At 41.4% G+C, this 17683-nt stretch overlaps 1 protein-coding gene across 1 annotated transcript; it reads left to right on the top strand.

The window, feature by feature from the left end:
• The first annotated feature begins 6692 nt into the window (after positions 1-6692).
• IL26 (interleukin 26) lies at positions 6693-14328 on the top strand. The gene is made up of 5 exons (XM_005280074.3): positions 6693-6920; positions 7382-7438; positions 8484-8615; positions 13596-13661; positions 13747-14328. The coding sequence occupies exons 1-5, from the start codon at positions 6750-6752 to the stop codon at positions 13831-13833; spliced, it is 513 nt and encodes a 170-aa protein (XP_005280131.2). The 5' UTR covers positions 6693-6749; the 3' UTR covers positions 13834-14328.
• The last annotated feature ends 3355 nt before the right edge of the window (positions 14329-17683 follow it).

The raw sequence follows: 17683 nt of genomic DNA on the forward strand, positions 1-17683 counted from the left end.
AGCACTGAGCTACCATAGTACTGGGCACTGTATCAACCCTTATTACGAAGACAGTCTTTGCTCCAAACAGTTTACAAACTAAGCAAGTACGTCAACTTTTAGCTCGACTTTAAATGGGCCAGTAGCTTAGTCAGCATTTCAATAGGATGTTAGCACTGCAGCTGATGTTCCAAGGTGTGCTATAAGATGGTACCCGTCTACATGTCTATGATTAGAATTAAGCCCTAAAAAGTTCATTATATTGAACTGCCCCATTTTCTTTAGTTCTTTTTATTATTGGCATGCCAACCGTCTGCACCAGTTAATCTAGGTCTGAACTGGATTCAAATGCTAGTTCCATGGCCACAAAAAGACTGCTCTCTGGCTTGCTGAGTCATGTGGGGAGCTCTGCAGAGGTGGAGAAGCCCAGTAGACTGAAGTCACTAGTGCCATCTCACTCTGTGGCAGGAGCATGCAGAAAGTGGAAAATGAAATTTCTGGACCGAAGAGCTTTTCAACCAAGTCTGAAGTTTCAGTGGTGCAGACAATCATCAGACTTCTTGTGAAAGCCCATCACTGCTGGGCTATGTGGCCCATTTATAACTGGAACTCTCCTGACATTGCAGGTGGGGGATCAGGGGAAGGAAGGGGAGGCGATGCAGCCATGAAACTTGCAGCAGAGTATGGCATGTTGAATATATTACTCCTGCACTGTAAAGGTCCAGACTCACCCCTGCGGCACCTCTTGCTGGTTACTCCGGGGAATCATCTCACCAGCCTCTGGAGCGCCCTCTGCAGGCTGGTGATCCGCCTGTCCTCTTTTGGCGCCCGTGTCCCTCCCAGGACCCGGTGCCCCTATTACTGGGATGCTGCCCCCTGCCTCACAGATCTGGGTCTCCCCTCCCTGGGGAACCCCCACCCACTATCCCCACTTTGCCTCAGCACTAGGCCACTGCCAGTCACCAACTAGCCCCCGCTCCCTGGGGCAGACTGCAATATAGGCCACTCATCACTGGCAAGGGCAGTTTGGACCTGCTGCCTTGGCCTAGCCCTGGGCTGCCCTCTGCAACCCCCAGTACTCCTTGGCCTTCCGCTCAGCCACAGCCTGGGGCTTTCCAGGCTGGAGCTCCCCAGCCCTGCTCCACTCAGGTACTCTTTGTCTAGCTCCCTTCAGCCAGGCCCTTCTATCTGACAACAGAGAGAGACTCTCTATCCTGAGCTCCTGGCTCCCTCCCTTTATAGGGCCTGCTGAGGCCTGATTGGGGTGTGGCCCCAGCTGCAGCCACTTCCCCCAATCAGCTCAGCCTTCATGCTGCCTGCTCCCTGGGCTATCTCAGGCCTTTCCAGGAGGAGCAGGTGTCGACCCTGCTACATGCACCCTGAAATCCACTTCCAGGCACAAACAAGGAGACAGCTGCTATAATGCTTAAAGCTATTTTAAACTACAGGTATTGTCGCAAAGTTCACTACATCTGATCCGTCATGTTTTATGGTATTCAAACAGTAAACACAGAACTCAAAGCTTAAGGTAGCACTAAACACACCCAAGGGCCCTTAGCTCTACTCCGCTTCCATAAGTCCAAAATGTTAAGTGATCCCCATTACTACCTCCTCTTTGTCTCTCTCCTTTTTAAAAAACTCTCCTAGGCCCTGATCCCCTAAAGTGCTTCAGAATGTGTGTAACTTTAAGCACATGAGTAATCCCATTGAAGAACATAAGAACATAAGACCGACCATACTGGGTCAGACCAAAGGTCCATCTAGCCCAGTATCCTGTCTTTCAACAGTGGCCAATGCCAGGTGCCCCAGAGGGAATGAACAGGTAAATCATCAAGTGATTCATTCCATGTCACTCATTACCAGCTTCTGGCAAACAGAGGCTAGGGACACCATCCCTGCCCATCCTGGCTAATAGCCATTGATGGACCTATCCTCCATGAATTTATCTAGTTCTTTTTTGAACCCTGTTATAGCCTTGGCCTTCACAACATCCTCTGGCAAGGAGTTCCACAGATTGACTATGTGTTGGTGAAGAAATACTTCCTTCTGTTTGTTTTAAACCTAGTGCCTATTAATTTCATTTGGTGGTCCCTAGTTCTTGTGTTATGAGAAGGAGTAAATAACACTTCCTTATTTACTTTCTCCACACCAGTCATGATTTTATATTCAATCATATCCCCCCTTAGTCATCTCTTTTCCAAGCTGAAAAGTCCCAGTCTTATTAATCTCTTCTCATACGGAAGCCGTTCCACACCCCTAATCATTTTTGTTGCCCTTTTCTGAACTTTTTCCAAATCTACTATATCTTTTTTGAGACGGGGCAATGACATTTGCATGCGGTATTCAAGATCTGGGTGTCCCATGGATTTATATAGAGGCAATATGATATTTTCTGCCTTATTATCTATCCCTTTCTTAATGATTCCCAACATTCTGTTCACCTTTTTGACTGCCACAGCACATTGAGTGGATGTTTTCAGAGAACTATCCACAATGACTCCAAGATCTTTTTTCCTGAGTGGTGGTAACAGCTAATTTAGACCCCATCATTTTACATGTATAGTTAAAGATAAGATAATATGGAGACATACCTATCTCATAGAACTGGAAGGGACCTTGAAATGTCATTGAGTTCAGTCCCCTACCTTCACAGCAGGACCAAGTACCATCCCTCACAGATTTTTACCCCAGATCCCTAAATGGCCCCCTCAAGGATTGAACTCACAACCCTGAGTTTAGCAGGCCAATACTCAAACCACTGAGTTATCATTGGGATTATGTTTTCCAATATGTATTACTTTGCATTTATCAACATTAAATTTTGCCACCTCACTGTTTACCCCTTTTTCCAGATCATTTATGAATATGTTGAATAGGACTGGTCCCAGTACAGACCCCTGGGGGATACCACTATTTACTTCTTTCCATTCTTAAAAGTGACCATCTATTCCTATCCTTTGTTTCCTATCTTTTAACCAGTTACCAATCCATGAGAGGATCTTTCCTCTTATTCCATGACAGCTTACTTTGCTTAAGAGCCTTTGGGGAGGGACCTTGTCAAAGGCTTTCTGAAAATCTAAATACACTATATTCACTGGTTTCCCCTTGTGCATATGCTTATTGACCCCCTCAAAGAATTCTAGTAGATTGGTGCAGCATGATTTCCCTTTACAAAAACCATGTTGACTTTTCCCCAACAAATTATGTTAATCTATGTGTCTGAAAATTTTGTTCTTCACTATAGTTTCAACCAGTTTGCCTGGTAGTGAAGTCAGGCTTATTGGCCTGTAATTGCTGAGATCACCTCTGGAGCCCTTTTTAAAAATTGGTGTCACATTAGCTATCCTCCAGTCATTTGGTACAGAAGCTGATTTAAATGACAGGTTACAGACTACAGTTAGTAGTTCTGCAATTTCACATTTGAGTTCCTTCAGAACTCTTGGGTGAATACCATCGGGTCCTGGTGACTTATTACTGTTTAATTTATCAATTTGTTCCAAAACCTCCTCTAATGACACCTCAGTCTGGGACAATTCCTCAGATTTGTCATCTAAAAAAGAATGGGTCAGGTTTGGGAATCTCCCTCACATTCTCAGCCATGAAGATCGATGCAAAGAATTAATTTAGTTTCTCCGCAATGGCCTTATCGTTCTTGAATGCTCCTTTAGCATCTCGATCGTCCAGTGGCCACACTGGTTGTTTAGCAGGCTTCCTGCTTCTGATGTACTTAAATTATTTTTGCTATTACTTTTTGAGTCTTTGGTTAGCTGTTCTTCAAATTCTTTTTTGGCCTTCTTAATTATATTTTTACACTTCATTTGCCAGAGTTTATGCTCCTTTCTATTTTCCTCACTAGGATTTAACTTCCACTTTTTAAAGGATGCCTTTTTGCCTCTCACTGCTTCTTTTACTTTGTTGTTTAGCCACGGTGGCACTGTTTTAGTTCTCTTACTATGTTTTTTAATTTGGGGTATACATTTAAGTTGAGCCTTTATGTGTCTTTAAAATGTTTCCATACAGCTTGCAGGGATTTCACTTTTGGCGCTGTACCTTTTAATTTCTGTTTAACTAACCTCCTCATTTTTGTGTAGTTCCCCTTTGTGAAATTAAATGCTACAGTGTTGGGCTGCTGTGGTGTTTTCCCCAACAGTGATGATAAATTTAATTATATTATGGTCACTTATATTGTGGTCACTATTACCAAGGGGTCCAACTATATTCACCTGTTGGACCAGATCCTGTGCTCCACTTAGGCCTAAATCAAGAATTGCCTCTCCTCTTGTGGGTTCCAGGACTAGCTGCTCCAAGAAGCAGTCATTTACGGTGTCAAGAAACTTTATCTCTGTATTCCATCCTGAGGTGACATGTATCCAGTCTATATAGGGATTGTTGAAATCCCCCATTATTATTATTGAGTTTTTTATTTTACTAGTCTCTCTAATCTCCCTGAGCATTTCACAGTCACTATCGCCATAATGGTCAGTTGGTCGGTAATATATCCTTACTCCTATATTCTTATTATTAGAGCATGGAATTACTCTCCCTGAATACATTCCTCAGCACTGTTACAGCTGGGGTTACCAGAAGCAGAGAAGAGTCCATCTTGACTCAGAGGCTGCGCGTTACCTTATTAATTGGATAGTCAGATTCCCTCAGTATAGATTCCAGTGAGTCTATTTGCCAGCTCCTTTCACTGTTTACTTCTTCCTACCAGCAGCATGTCTGCTCTGTGTGTGTTAAACTTGAAGAAACTTGTCATCCCTTGGTTTATTTCTTCCAGACCCTGGGACATTCTGGTGATGGCTACATCAGAATGTAAAGTTGAGAACAAAAAAGTACACTGATGACATTCAGATTTACAGAGGATACTGGAATCTGTGGCATCTCATGACCTCTCTAAGACTTGGTCTATGCTAGAAAATTAGGTCAGTTTAATTAAAATTCACACCCCAAGCAGTGTAGTTAAGGTGACCTAAGTCCCCATGTAGACAGGGCTAGGTTGACGGAAGAATTCTTCCATCGACCTAGATACCGCCTCTCAGGGAGATGGATTACCTAAGCCAACAGGAAACTCCCTCCCATCAGCATCGGTAGTGTCTACACTGAAGCCCTGCAGTGGTACAGCTATGCCATTGTAGCATTTTAAGCATACACAAGCCCTTAGTGGTCTCATATATACTTTAAGTCATTTTCTCTGGCCTGCTTAGACCCCTTTGGGGCACTCCAGTAGCATAAATGGGGGTAGAAAATGTTAAGATCTCCCAGTTGGGTAGTTGTAGAGACTATTCTAACTTCCAGTAGGGACTGTACTGGCCCAAGCGTCTATAAAAGTGGCTGAAAGCTACTTTCTCCTGGCACATGACCTTACACTGAGCACAGCTCAGCCAGATCGGGGAGCTGGACTACTGGGGCAAATTCATCCCAGGCGTAACAACTTCTCATCTTTGGTTTAACTCTATTTACTTTAACGCAGTGCTAAATTTATCCTTGTTATAACTTTATTAAAGTTAACGGAGTTACGCTAGAGATGAGTTTGGTCCATTGTTCCAATTTCATCTCAGAACCTGACAGTTCTAAACCCTAAAGTTTCTGGGCCAGATCCAAAGCTAGTGTAAATCGGCATTGCTCTATTTGGCTCTTTGTGTAGAAGTAACTATCTTACCCATCATGCTTTCAATTCTGTCACCCCTCTGCCAAGTTATAGCAGATTCTGAGACCTTACAAATAGATTTCCCGTTCAACAGCCTCTGGGTATATTCTTAATGCAACTTTTTTACTTCACTCTACAAGCACCAGTCCTTGAACCGAGGTGGTCACAAACAATACATTGGCAATCCCATCTTTTTGGGACCTCAATCCAAACACCAGTGCTTGGTTCCCACGGAGCAATTCTGCTTTTCATAAGTGACTCTAATTAGAGAGATTAAGGCAGAGCACAAACTCCCATGCTACCTACCACAGTTCCCCAAAAAATACAAACTTTTTTTAACGACTGACCAGTGCTCGCATGCTAAGAAAAAGAACTGGGAAAACTACACAGAACAGCACCATGATGTGACTCCCACCACAACAACATCTTTCATGGTGGTTCATTGTCACTCCTTCATATTTTCAAAAAAGCGACACCTTCAAAATTAAAATAAATGGTGTTTTCTCTATTATGACATAGGTTATTTCATAACGTACTTACAGCAAGAATTCATTAGCTCAAACAGAATCCTTAAAATACAAGATCACAGGTGTGATGCCAGCTTAGTCCATTTCCTTGGGAATAACTAGATTTCTAATGCTTTTAGAATAGTTTAAAACTATGGCATGTGTTTTGGAAAAAGCTACCATCACACTTTGCAGAAATCCTTTACACTTGAGAAAATATTCAGAAACCCACTAGCTTTTGTCACAAAACCAAGCTAACCAATTTAACCATTTTCTCTTCAGTAGGCCACTGAAGAAAAAGAAAGAAGCCTTTCAATGTGAGAGCGAAGCTCTTCTTTCTTGGAAACCTAGCTCTTATTGCCAGTAAATATGGAGATGTCTTTTACAAACGTCACAGATGGTGTGGTCAAACTAGCTGAAAGTGGAGCAAGATGTATAAAAATAGAGCAAAAGTGATCTACCAACACATCAGCAATAAATTATCTATATGAACATCTCAGCACAGAAGCTGCTTTGAGGGTTAACAGAATTAGGTTAACCTTTGTCATCTAACCAGTCTTGCTATATTCCACAGGCTGCTGTGACTATACCAGAGGCAGGAAGGAGTGGGGAGAATGAGACTGTATTCTCTTTTCAGGTCTGGTCTTCTTTTAGTTCTACTGTGTCTTTTCATTGCTGAAGGCAAAAAGGCATCCTCAGGCAAGAACAGCTGTCGAAAAGGAATGATCTCCAAAGTGACAGAGAACCTATATGTCAAGGCAACTACTTTCAAAGCATCTATTCCAGTAAGTTAATTCCATTGGTTGGAAAGATTATATGTTCATTTTTACTTATTTACAGATGTTTCTGTGGCATCAGAGTATCTGAGCACCTGGCAATTTTAATAAATTAATCCTCACTACACAGCCGTGAGATCGGACAGTATTGTTATCCCAGTTTTAAAGATGGGTAAAACGAGGGGGCACAGACAGGTTAAGTGACTTTCCTAAGGTCAAGGAGGAAGTGTGTGGCAGAGTTGGGAACAGAACTCAGATCTCCTGACTTCTAGTCCTACGTATTAATTATTATTATAATAATTTATTTGTATTACCATAGCACCTAGGAGCCCCAGCCATGGTCCAGGACCCCATTGTGTTAGGTGCTATAAAAATACAGAATAAAAAGTCCATCTTTCCTCCTTCTGGTCTGGAGGAGAAGGTTAGATGTATATTAATCTAAATTAATATTAATTCATTATTCTTTATAGAAAGATCTCATCAAGAACAGAAGATTGTTAAAAAAGACAACCAAAAAGTTGTTTATGGTAAGATCTGGATTCTTTGTTTTCCACGTCTTTACTTTGATCATATTTCATTCTGAATGAGGTGGGAGTGGCTGATCAAAAGGAATGGTTTCTGATAGAGAATTTGGTGATTTGTGTTTAATTCCGAGGGACAGTATTAGTCTGAGAACTATAGATTGAAAAACTCCCTTCTGAGGGTACGAATAACACATTGGCCTATTAACACGGAAAAAGATTCTCTTACAGGCCACACAGCACTGGGGTGTAGGGGGCGGGAATGGGAAAGGGAAGGGCTGAGTGACTGAAGTGCCAGGTGGGAGTAGTTGGAGGCACTTTGTCCCTGTATAAAGTAGAGGCTGGAATAGTATCTGGGAGGATAATTGAGAAGACCAGTAGTGGTGCTTGGGCCGGGGGGAAGCACATGCTCAAAGAGACACTTGCTACACCAGTGAAAACAGTATAGCAGGTGCTCTTCCCCAGTTGTACTTTCCAGGGGATAGCTAGTTCACCTGAGGGCCAAGACCACAGTTATGCTCCCAACCTGCCCACATATAGCCTGCTAGGGGTGTGTATTATGGCAGGAAGGCTAGGGGCCCCACATAGCACTCAGGAATCCCAAACAGTTGCCTTGAATTCCTTATCCCCCCACCCCTATATTGCACTGGAAAGGAGAATTGGACTCCTGCCTCCCAGAGTATCCACATAAGGACACCTATAATTTGGCCCAAATAATGTAATACAGGGTTCACTACATTTGCTACATGTCTACGTTTTGCATTTTAGGACAGAAAATATTAGATTCATTGATTGTACTTTTGTTAATGATCAGTCTCTGGTGTATTTTGCTTTCGGGTTAGCACGATATTGCACTGTCTGGGTTGCAAACCCCCCCTGGGGTAATGTTTATTTGTTCACAAAAATAAAAGCAAATGGCTGTCCATTGGGATGATAAAGAAATTGACGAAAGGATTCCTATTGCCTGTGCGTTTTATAAATGCTGAATTTGATAAAACTTTTGACGTCACAGTTTCACACCAAATTAATGTCTGACTTATTTTGTTTTCAGAAAAATTGCAGCGTTCGAGATCAGCTTCTCTCATTCTACGTGAAAAATGTTTTTGGAGGCCTTGGTATTGGAAGTGACAAGGTGTACATAGTTAGCGCCTTTCAGACCCTGCAGGAGAACCTAAGCAACTGTGTGAGTATCTTCTTTGAAGCGAAGTGAGCCAGGCTATCCCGAGCACCAGAAAAGAGCTAGATCATCCTTCTAGCAGGCGGGGTGATTCAGAGTCACAGAGTGCGTTCCCGGGGCTTCCCAATTGTGCGGGGGGAAATTTTAGTACACTCATTTAGCATATGCCTAAAGCTAGTGCTGCTCACTCTCCATCTACTGCTTCCAGGGTGCAGCTACAACCTGAGTACTGAGGCTGCAGTTGGACAGGGTAGGGCTGGAAGAGGGGGACTCTGAACTCTAGCCAATGCCCCAGCACAGCAGGGCACAATCTCCTGGAGATTAGCTGGAGGTTGTCTTGTGCCGACACAGAAAACACTCTGTGTGAGGGAAGCCTGAAGACAGGGTTTTTTCCCCTCACAGAAGACTCCTAACTCCACTGACCTCTATAATAACTAGCGATGCTCACAGAGCATAATACCTTCTATGCGTTCCTACTTCAGCAAAGTACCTTTAATGAGTGCCTAATTCTTACCCCCACTTCTTTAATGCAGAAAAAAAATAATATTTCCATTTGAAACAGCTGCACGTTTCATGAAAAATAAGACAAGAATCCCAAAATATTTTGAAACAATTTTGACTGTATCATGAAATTTCTGTTATTTACTTTCCTGAGTTTTATTTGTATGAAAACAGGACTGTTGGTCCTTAGAAATTCATCCCTTCCACCTGCATTTCTCTCATTTGAAATCACAATCCCTTGCCATGTCATAATCTCTTCCAAGATTGCCAGTCAGGTGTCACAAATAGAGGATTCTGATTATAAGTGACCATAGGTGCTGGAACTAGGTGTGCAGGGGGTGCTGCTGCACCCCCAGGCTTGACATGGTTTCCATCATATACAGGGTTTACAGTTTGGTTCAATGGCTCTCAGCACCCCCCACTGTACAAATTGTTCCAGCACCCCTGGAAATGACTAGCTGTTTATATACAGATAAGGAATGAAAGAGGGGAGAAATGTATGACACAAGTTATAGAATCAAAATGTATCTAATTATATCTATTAATAAATGTATAAGAAGTAGATGTTAGTTCCATACAAATATTTGCAGTACAAAATAATCAGGTATAGAGAAGCCCTTGCAACATTACAGCTCAACTAAAACACATTCTACATGTTTGTACCATGTGAAAACATTAAATATCAATGGGAAAAACTCCACCAGTACTCAGACTCTATAGTTAAGGACATCCTAGGTTTTTGTATGTTATAGCATTTTAATATATATATATAAATACTACATTCATACATACATGCATGCACACCCATTATGTAGTGTGCCATAATTTGATGTCTTTCACATGTGCAGTTTGCCATATTGTATTTAAAATGTAAAGAAATTCCACTGTTTTTTCTGAAAATCAATTATGCCATTAAAGGCACCAACACATTCCAAGAAACTCAAACTACCAGCAATGATTGAATTATGAATATCAATTACTACTAAATAATTGCACTCTTTGCAACCTGTAGCACACTCTAACCTACAAATAACTTGGATCCTGTACTGTATAACTATGTAGACAAGATACACTGGGTTTTGTGTTTTATTGTACATTTAGAGCCAGTGCTTACTAGATAAAAATCTAAATATGTTAGAGTGTAGATTTCTGGATATTGACAGGAACTGTACTGAAAAAATATTAATAGGAAAGAGAAATCCCCCTCTCTTTTACTAGAAACAAACAGGTATTTGAGAAAAAAATTAACATTAGCTTTCAGAATTTACTATAGGGCAAGATTTCTCATTTTTGTCATTTTGATAGCACTTTTAAAAATAAACGCTATACTGATTTTAAATCAATGATATAAAACCATACATAAGAATAACATAAAATGTGGACAAAGAACAAAACCAATGAATACTTTACACAAAGTCCTGGATTGCTATAGTGCTTCATCCCCAAATGGTTTAGCAATCTCATGATCCTCTTATTTGCACATCTGTTGTCTCCTTTAGATAAGATATAAAACATAAAAAGGAAGAATGTCTTATGTATAAGATGCTCATAAGAAGGAATTTCTTCCATGTCAACATACCGGTTATGGAGGATGGCACACAACGATGGTACCACCTTCTGGGAATCAAGTTCTTTGGACAACTAAGACAATAGTAATTCATTATCAAACAAGCATCTTGTATAGTCCCATGTACTCCAGAAGAGTCATATAGCTAAGATAGTTCTGACTCAGTCACTAACATAGGATTCCTTACTATATATAAAAACTTCTATTTTTTGACCAAATATTCCTGATGTAAAGGCATTGCCAAATAATGTGCGCTATATTATCATTCTGATTCTTACACCATCAGCTCAAGTCATTGTCCAGTAGGCTATGGGAAAATTTATCACAAGCCTCTACGTGATTTAAGAGACCAAATCTCACTTTGAAAAGTGACTTAGGTACTGAGGACCCTCATTCCCATTTATTTCAGTGAGACGTGTTCTCCAGTGCCTAAATCTCTTTTGGAAATGGATTTAGGCTCCTATGTCACTAAAAGCTTTTGAAAATTTTATCCTACATTTGAACAGTGCACCCAAGTCCAACAAATTCATTGCATGATTTGAATTGTTGCAATTTAATTTCAGACTCACTAGCAGATCTTACACCGCAGCCCAAACATAATCCACCTAAATATACAGAGAGCTCACTTTCCCATTAGGTGGGAAGAACAGTGTGTATAATATGTATGAACACTTGGGGCAGAATTATTCTCTAGAAATTATTTTGGGGCAGTTCTATGGCCTGTATTTCACACAGGGTCACATTAGATGATCACAATCATCCCTTCTGGCCTTGGAATCTATGAATCTATGAACAGTCATTTAAATAAATAAATTCAGTGTCGTCTCTTTTGGATGCATTAGTTCAGTGGCATACTGTATCACTGTTTAAAAGTATAAAGAATCATGACTAATTTGCCTAAAAAAATCTTAAAAGAAATGTTTAAATATGTTGTATAGAAAAGTTATAGCATTATCCATTAAAGTAGCTTTTGTTTACATTTTCACTTTCCAAGGCACCTCTGATAAAGGTTAAAGTCAATCTAGATCTCAGTAGTTTTTTGCTTGATTTGTTAATAAGAAATATCAGATCTTGACTTCCTCTTTTGCAGGAGAACTCCTAGAAGGTATGAGAATTAGTGGGACTATGACATCACAAAAGATTTTAACCTGGGTTGAAAGTAGTAGGGATCTTTAGTTAGAATGTTCCAATTTTTAAAATCATTTTCAAATCACTTGGAAAACTTCTTTTAAAATGAACGTTGCTAGTAAAAGACATTGTCAATGGCTTCATGCTCCTGGCTTTGGCAGCTCTGTGATGTTTGTGCGGGGGTCTTTTTTTGTGTGTGTGTGCTCTTTGGGAGAGTGAGTCTTCCCTAAGTTTCTCTTCTATTCTGCTACACAAATTCCAAACCTGGACTCCCTTCTTTGCCATCAATTTAATCAGTCCACGTTCTTATTATTTGTATTGTGGTAGCACTTGGCGGTGCCAGTGAGGTTTGGAGTTCCACTGTGCCAGCTGATGTGCAGACACAGCATAAAGGACATTCCCTGACCCCAAATGCCAATTCAGTCAAAGAATCACAGCCAATTCAATAGGGATAGCTCAGGCTAGGTCTATACTACCCGCCTGAATCGGCGGGTAGAAATCGACCTCTCGGGGATCGATTTATCGCGTCCCGTCGGGACGCGACAATCGATCCCCGAATCGGCGCTCTAACTCCACCAGCGGAGGTGGTAGTAAGCGCCACCGACAAAAAGCCGCAGAAGTCGATTTTGCCGCCGTCCTCACAACGGGGTAAGTCGGCTGCGATACGTCGAATTCAGCTACGCTATTCACGTAGCTGAATTTGCGTATCTTAAATCGACTCCCCCCTGTAGTGTAGATGTACCCTAAGTGATCTAAGCATCACACAGGCTCCCTGGAACCACAGGTTCAGACATCAGCTGCTCAGCCCTTCGTCCTTCTAAATAAAGCTCCTGATTTTGCCCTCCTTATGTTGAGCAGTAACTTACTCCTGGAGCAGGCCCACTTTTTAACTCAAGCAGATGAGCAGTTTTGACAGTTTTTCCTGAAGAGTCAAAGGTAGCAAGTCTTTACGTTTGCTTTCTTTCTCTAATGTTGCTGCCAGCACTCTAGGGCCCCATCTGCTGATTGATGCCATGAAGGTCACTGCAGGAGGCACCGTAGGCTGCTGAAGGGAAATAAAAAACATTCAGAATGATAAAAGCAATGTACTGGACCAGTATCTTACTGAATTCCAATCTTTAGTTTTTACAGTATGGGTTAGACTAAATAAACCCTTTCCCTCCACACCCAGCTTCATTTTGATCCTTTAGTGATTACATAAATCTATGTTTCAGATATCCGCATGTGGCCGATCGGATACCACTACTTGACACTTACATCTATGCCTTCCTTGCAAGATTTAGTTACAGGAGAAAATGGTTGTCAGGTTTTATTCTGACAAAACTCCCAATGACTTCAATGGGAATTGAAAGTTTGCAGTTAAAGATTGCAGAATTGGGCCCTTAATTAGCATTAAAAATGGGAAGAACAATCATTAAAAATTCCACATGGAAACGTAAATTAACTTTGTAAATAGCCTTAAACCCATTTTAAGTAACCATGTAAGGGAACAGAATTGCACTCACTACTTTGCAGAGGTCTCTTAAAAGAAGGAGGTTCCCAATGTGAGTGGTCCATTGTACAAGTTTCACTGTCTTATGTTCTACAGCTTTCCCGAGTGTGCTCACATATCTTCCAAAAGCTTATATAAACTCACCCATTTACAACAGCAAGTATGGTCCAAATGTTGCTACCTTTACACATCTGTATCAGGAGGCCATATGATGGGCTCTGTTCCTACTTATTATCAGTTGCTTACACCAGACTCCACATTACAAGAAGTTCTTCTGATTTTCTTCTTGTCCCTTCAGCTACCATGTGCTCCAACCACTAGAGTAACTACGGCTGTCAAAAAAATAAAGAAAACGTTTGATAAGGTAAAGCCCTGATAGTTGATTTCAAAGTTGCACTGTTTGAAAATATGACTGACTTCTGCTTCTAACACCTTTCTCTTACTGACAGCTTGGAGAAAAGGGCATCTACAAAGCCATCAGTGAACTTGATATTCTCCTTCCCTGGATTCAGACTTACATAGAAACCATCAAATAGAAGTCAAGGAAAGTGACACAAGGAAAATGCCACCGTACTGTGCACGCTAATCAAAACAAAAAAGCACTGCAAATCATCAGAAAGAGGATTATGCAATCAGCCTGGCAGTAATTGTATCACACTGAAAAAGTGGTTTTGGTCCATAACGTCATCAAGGCTGGGGTTTCCAAGAGTGCTCAGAGTTGGTCTAACTGTTCCCACTGAGTCAATGGTGGTAGCAAATTCAGGCCTACCTGGAGCACTTTTGAAAGTCCCACCCAAAGACCATACATTCCAGTAGCAGTACCAACAAATTGGTAGAGTACCACTGGCAGATGACCTAGCCCTTGCTAGAACTTCACTCATTGCTTTATACTGTGGGATAAAGCGCTATATCTAGTGATTTTAGTTTCAGCACAAGTGGTTCTAATTACCTCACTGGCATTTGTCTTTAAGGCTTACTTTTGTGCTTTGTTACAGATGTGGACACTGCTGGTGTGTAATGTTATATATGTAAATGAGACATGTTAAGTGTTTGTCATTACTGTTAACTTAAGGTACTTCATGATGTCTAATAAACATATACCATTGTTAATGATAAAATATCTACCTATTCCTCATGTGTGTTCTTTGAGATGCTGCTAACTATCACTGAAATGATGCAATACAGAAAGCATATCACAGCATGGAATGCAGAGATGATAAATAAATTAATACAATTACTGATCTGGGAGATTGGGTGTGCAAGGTAAATTTAGCCTAAGTGTAAGTATTATTAAAATGAGGCTAAGGATTTACAATGAATCTTTCATATACTGTATAATTAAGAAAGAGCTCTAGTCTGAAATAGAACTGACTATACATATTTTAAAAAATTCCCACTGCAGACTAATCAGGAATTCCAAATTATTTTAATCCATAGTATAGAGTATATATGTTGGTGTTTGCAAATACATGGTGGTATAAGTTTGCAGCACCAAGCTGCACAGTAACTAACGTTCACACATCACTTTTACTGACCCAATGACACATAGGGCCACAACTTGCCTTGTGCAGTAACACTCCATAACCCAACGGTGTGTTTTTTTCTCTAAGGGCAAAGATCCCCAAAGTGTGGGGTGCGCCCCCCAGGGGGGCACAGAGGAACATGCAGGGATGGGGTGTAGCCAAGCCCATGGGGGTGGGAAGGCGGGAGGAGGGAGCGCCACCCAGCTCCGCTCCTGGTCCCAGCCCCGGCTGCTGGTCCTGTGCCCAGGGCTCCGCTCCTGGCCCTGTGTGTGGGATCCTGGCTGCTGGCCTTGGCCCCTGGCCTTGGCTCCACTCCTGGCCTCACCCTCACCCCCAGCTGTAGCCCCAGCCTCAGTCTCAGCCCCCTTATCCCTGTCCACAACCCCCCTTCCCAGAGCTGCGGCGCTGCTCCTGGCTCTGGCTCCAGCGGGGGGAAGAGGGGGTTAAGCCTTAGGGCATTGTGCACTGGAGCCCCAGGGAACCTGACTGCAGGGGCTTCAGTGGCTGTGGAACCTGGCTGGAGGAGGCTCTGCAGGGGAGGGCGCCGCACATAGCTGCTGCCTTGGGAACAAAGCCCAGGGGATGGAGCAGCCCCACGCTCCCTGGGGACAGTATCGGGGCCAAGTTTGGTGGTGGGGTGGGGTGAGATGGGATGAAGTTGTTGCTAAACCCCTGCCCAGAAGGAGGGCTGCTGCAGAACCTGTGAGTTCGGGGTGAGAACAGGCTGGAAATCACTTCCCTCCCCCCACCCACTCCAGTGATGTTTAGAACTAAAGTTGTCTTAATTTTTTTGTTCATACCTTAAATATTATAATGTGGCTACATTTTGTACTCTGGTTATGTGTATTACAGTTGTACTCTCTGAGATATTTAAGCAGTATTTTAACTCTTTGGTTCCTCCCCACTTCTACAAAGGTCCTGGAGCCCTTGCATGCTACCCCTTATTGAGGCTGGATCAGAGGGTTCCAATTCACCCTTTACTGCAGACCATTCAAATGTGGTCCATACTGCCTCCCACACAAAACCTTCTTTGTCTTTCACAGTCAGGATGACTCAGGGACCCACTGCATGGCTGGCTCTACTCTGCCTCCTCAAACAGCCCTACTATATATTATAAAAGCAGGATTTTGCTCATCGTATACACAGTATCAACAAAATATCTATGTACCGTGACATGTGAAGCCAACCGATATGCAGTGGCAATTTGCAATGCACTCTAATTTTCTTTAGCATCAATTACTTCATTTTAAAAATGGATACCAACATTTTGATAGATTTCTGGAAACCTGTCAGAAATCATAGCAGCATTTACAGATGACAAGCTATTATTTTCAATCCATGGGTTAATTATAATGACTGATCGCAGACTCTGTCACTCACATAGGAGAACAGAAAACAATCCCTTTATATTTATGTATAACATGAAGAATGATGAGATGAAGAAAGGAGCCTTTCAGCACACGCAATGAACTGTCATAACATCAGCTCGTCAGCTTTGCATTCTGGCAATTAACTTTCAGCAGTAGTATTTACCACAGACTGAAATATGGGATTTTTTCCCCTGTTAAATTACAAGGACTGCTGCTCTTGAACAAATAGCATTGATTGAATAGTGTGTTTTGACAGAAATAACAGAATAAATTTCAGTGGCAGAATGTATTTCAGTCTTCAGCTATACTGAGTGCAGCGATACTGGCTCAAATTCTTTGCTGGTATAAACTGATGCAGCTCTGTTGACTTCAGTGGAACTGTGTTAATTTGCACTATCAGGGAATTTGGTACACAGTGTCTGAAGAACTGAACTAGACGTGTCAGGACAAATAGCAAAGTTGTGTTAGTCTTGTAGCTATGTACAGTGACATCTATACTTACCAGACTTGCACTTATCAATCCCCCACATCATCCAGAATAATACATTCTATACATATTCCATAGGTTTGGTGAAAATAAGAGAATCTGGAGAGGTCTTTTGAAGTAAAGGAAAAATTGCATCAGTTTCACGACCATGGACAATTTGCAGGTAAATTACACTTTTTTTAAACTACTCTATATCTTTAAAGATAGGAAATCAGATGCATTCAATGAGAAAATAACAGCTTTGAAAAAAAACTTTTGGTATCTCTTATGTGATTGGTCAATGGATGATTGAAAACCTCCCAAAGCTCAGTCTTCACTTTTCAATCCATATCAACCTTTTCACTTCATTCTTTCCTTACACTGCTGGAGAAATCTTATTATTTTAAGTACCCAATGACAGGATGCATTATCTAGGTTAAAAGGATAGGAGAAAAAAGGAGGAGTTAGATGCTGGATGGTGAAGAGGAGAAGACTGAAGTTACTAGCGTCTGAGAGTTTAAATTGTCACATAATGTCTGTTAAAAACTTGATAAAATTAGCTGTCTGATTTAGCTGGAAGCACTTCAGTTTAGCATGGATTAGAAATACCTGAAAATCATTCCTGATGAAATCAACAGAGATTATATCATCTACCAAAAGTGACAACAGTTTACAATATTTTGGCACCACAAACTCAAAAGTTCTTGCTCAGCAAGGGTAGTAAATATACCAAATGTTAGACTTACACATATCTTCTTATTCCACTAGGGGGCAACCCTGTAATGGCATTGTATATTGTGATTGTAACTTTTGCAGGCACCTGGTAAACCAGAGCATATTTACCGCGGCCACAGCACTATATTAAGCAAGAAACACCTGGCCCAATAACATGCACTTTCTATTTATTATTTGAGGCACATAAGGCAGTTCATCCAAATATTTTGGGTTAAATCCTGGTCCCACTGAAGTCAATGGGAGTTTTGCCATTGACTTCAATAGGGCCAGGTTGGATTTCATCCATTGTGTT

This window comes from Chrysemys picta, chromosome 1 (assembly GCF_011386835.1).
Source record: "Chrysemys picta bellii isolate R12L10 chromosome 1, ASM1138683v2, whole genome shotgun sequence".
NCBI classification, from domain to species: Eukaryota; Metazoa; Chordata; order Testudines; family Emydidae; genus Chrysemys; species Chrysemys picta.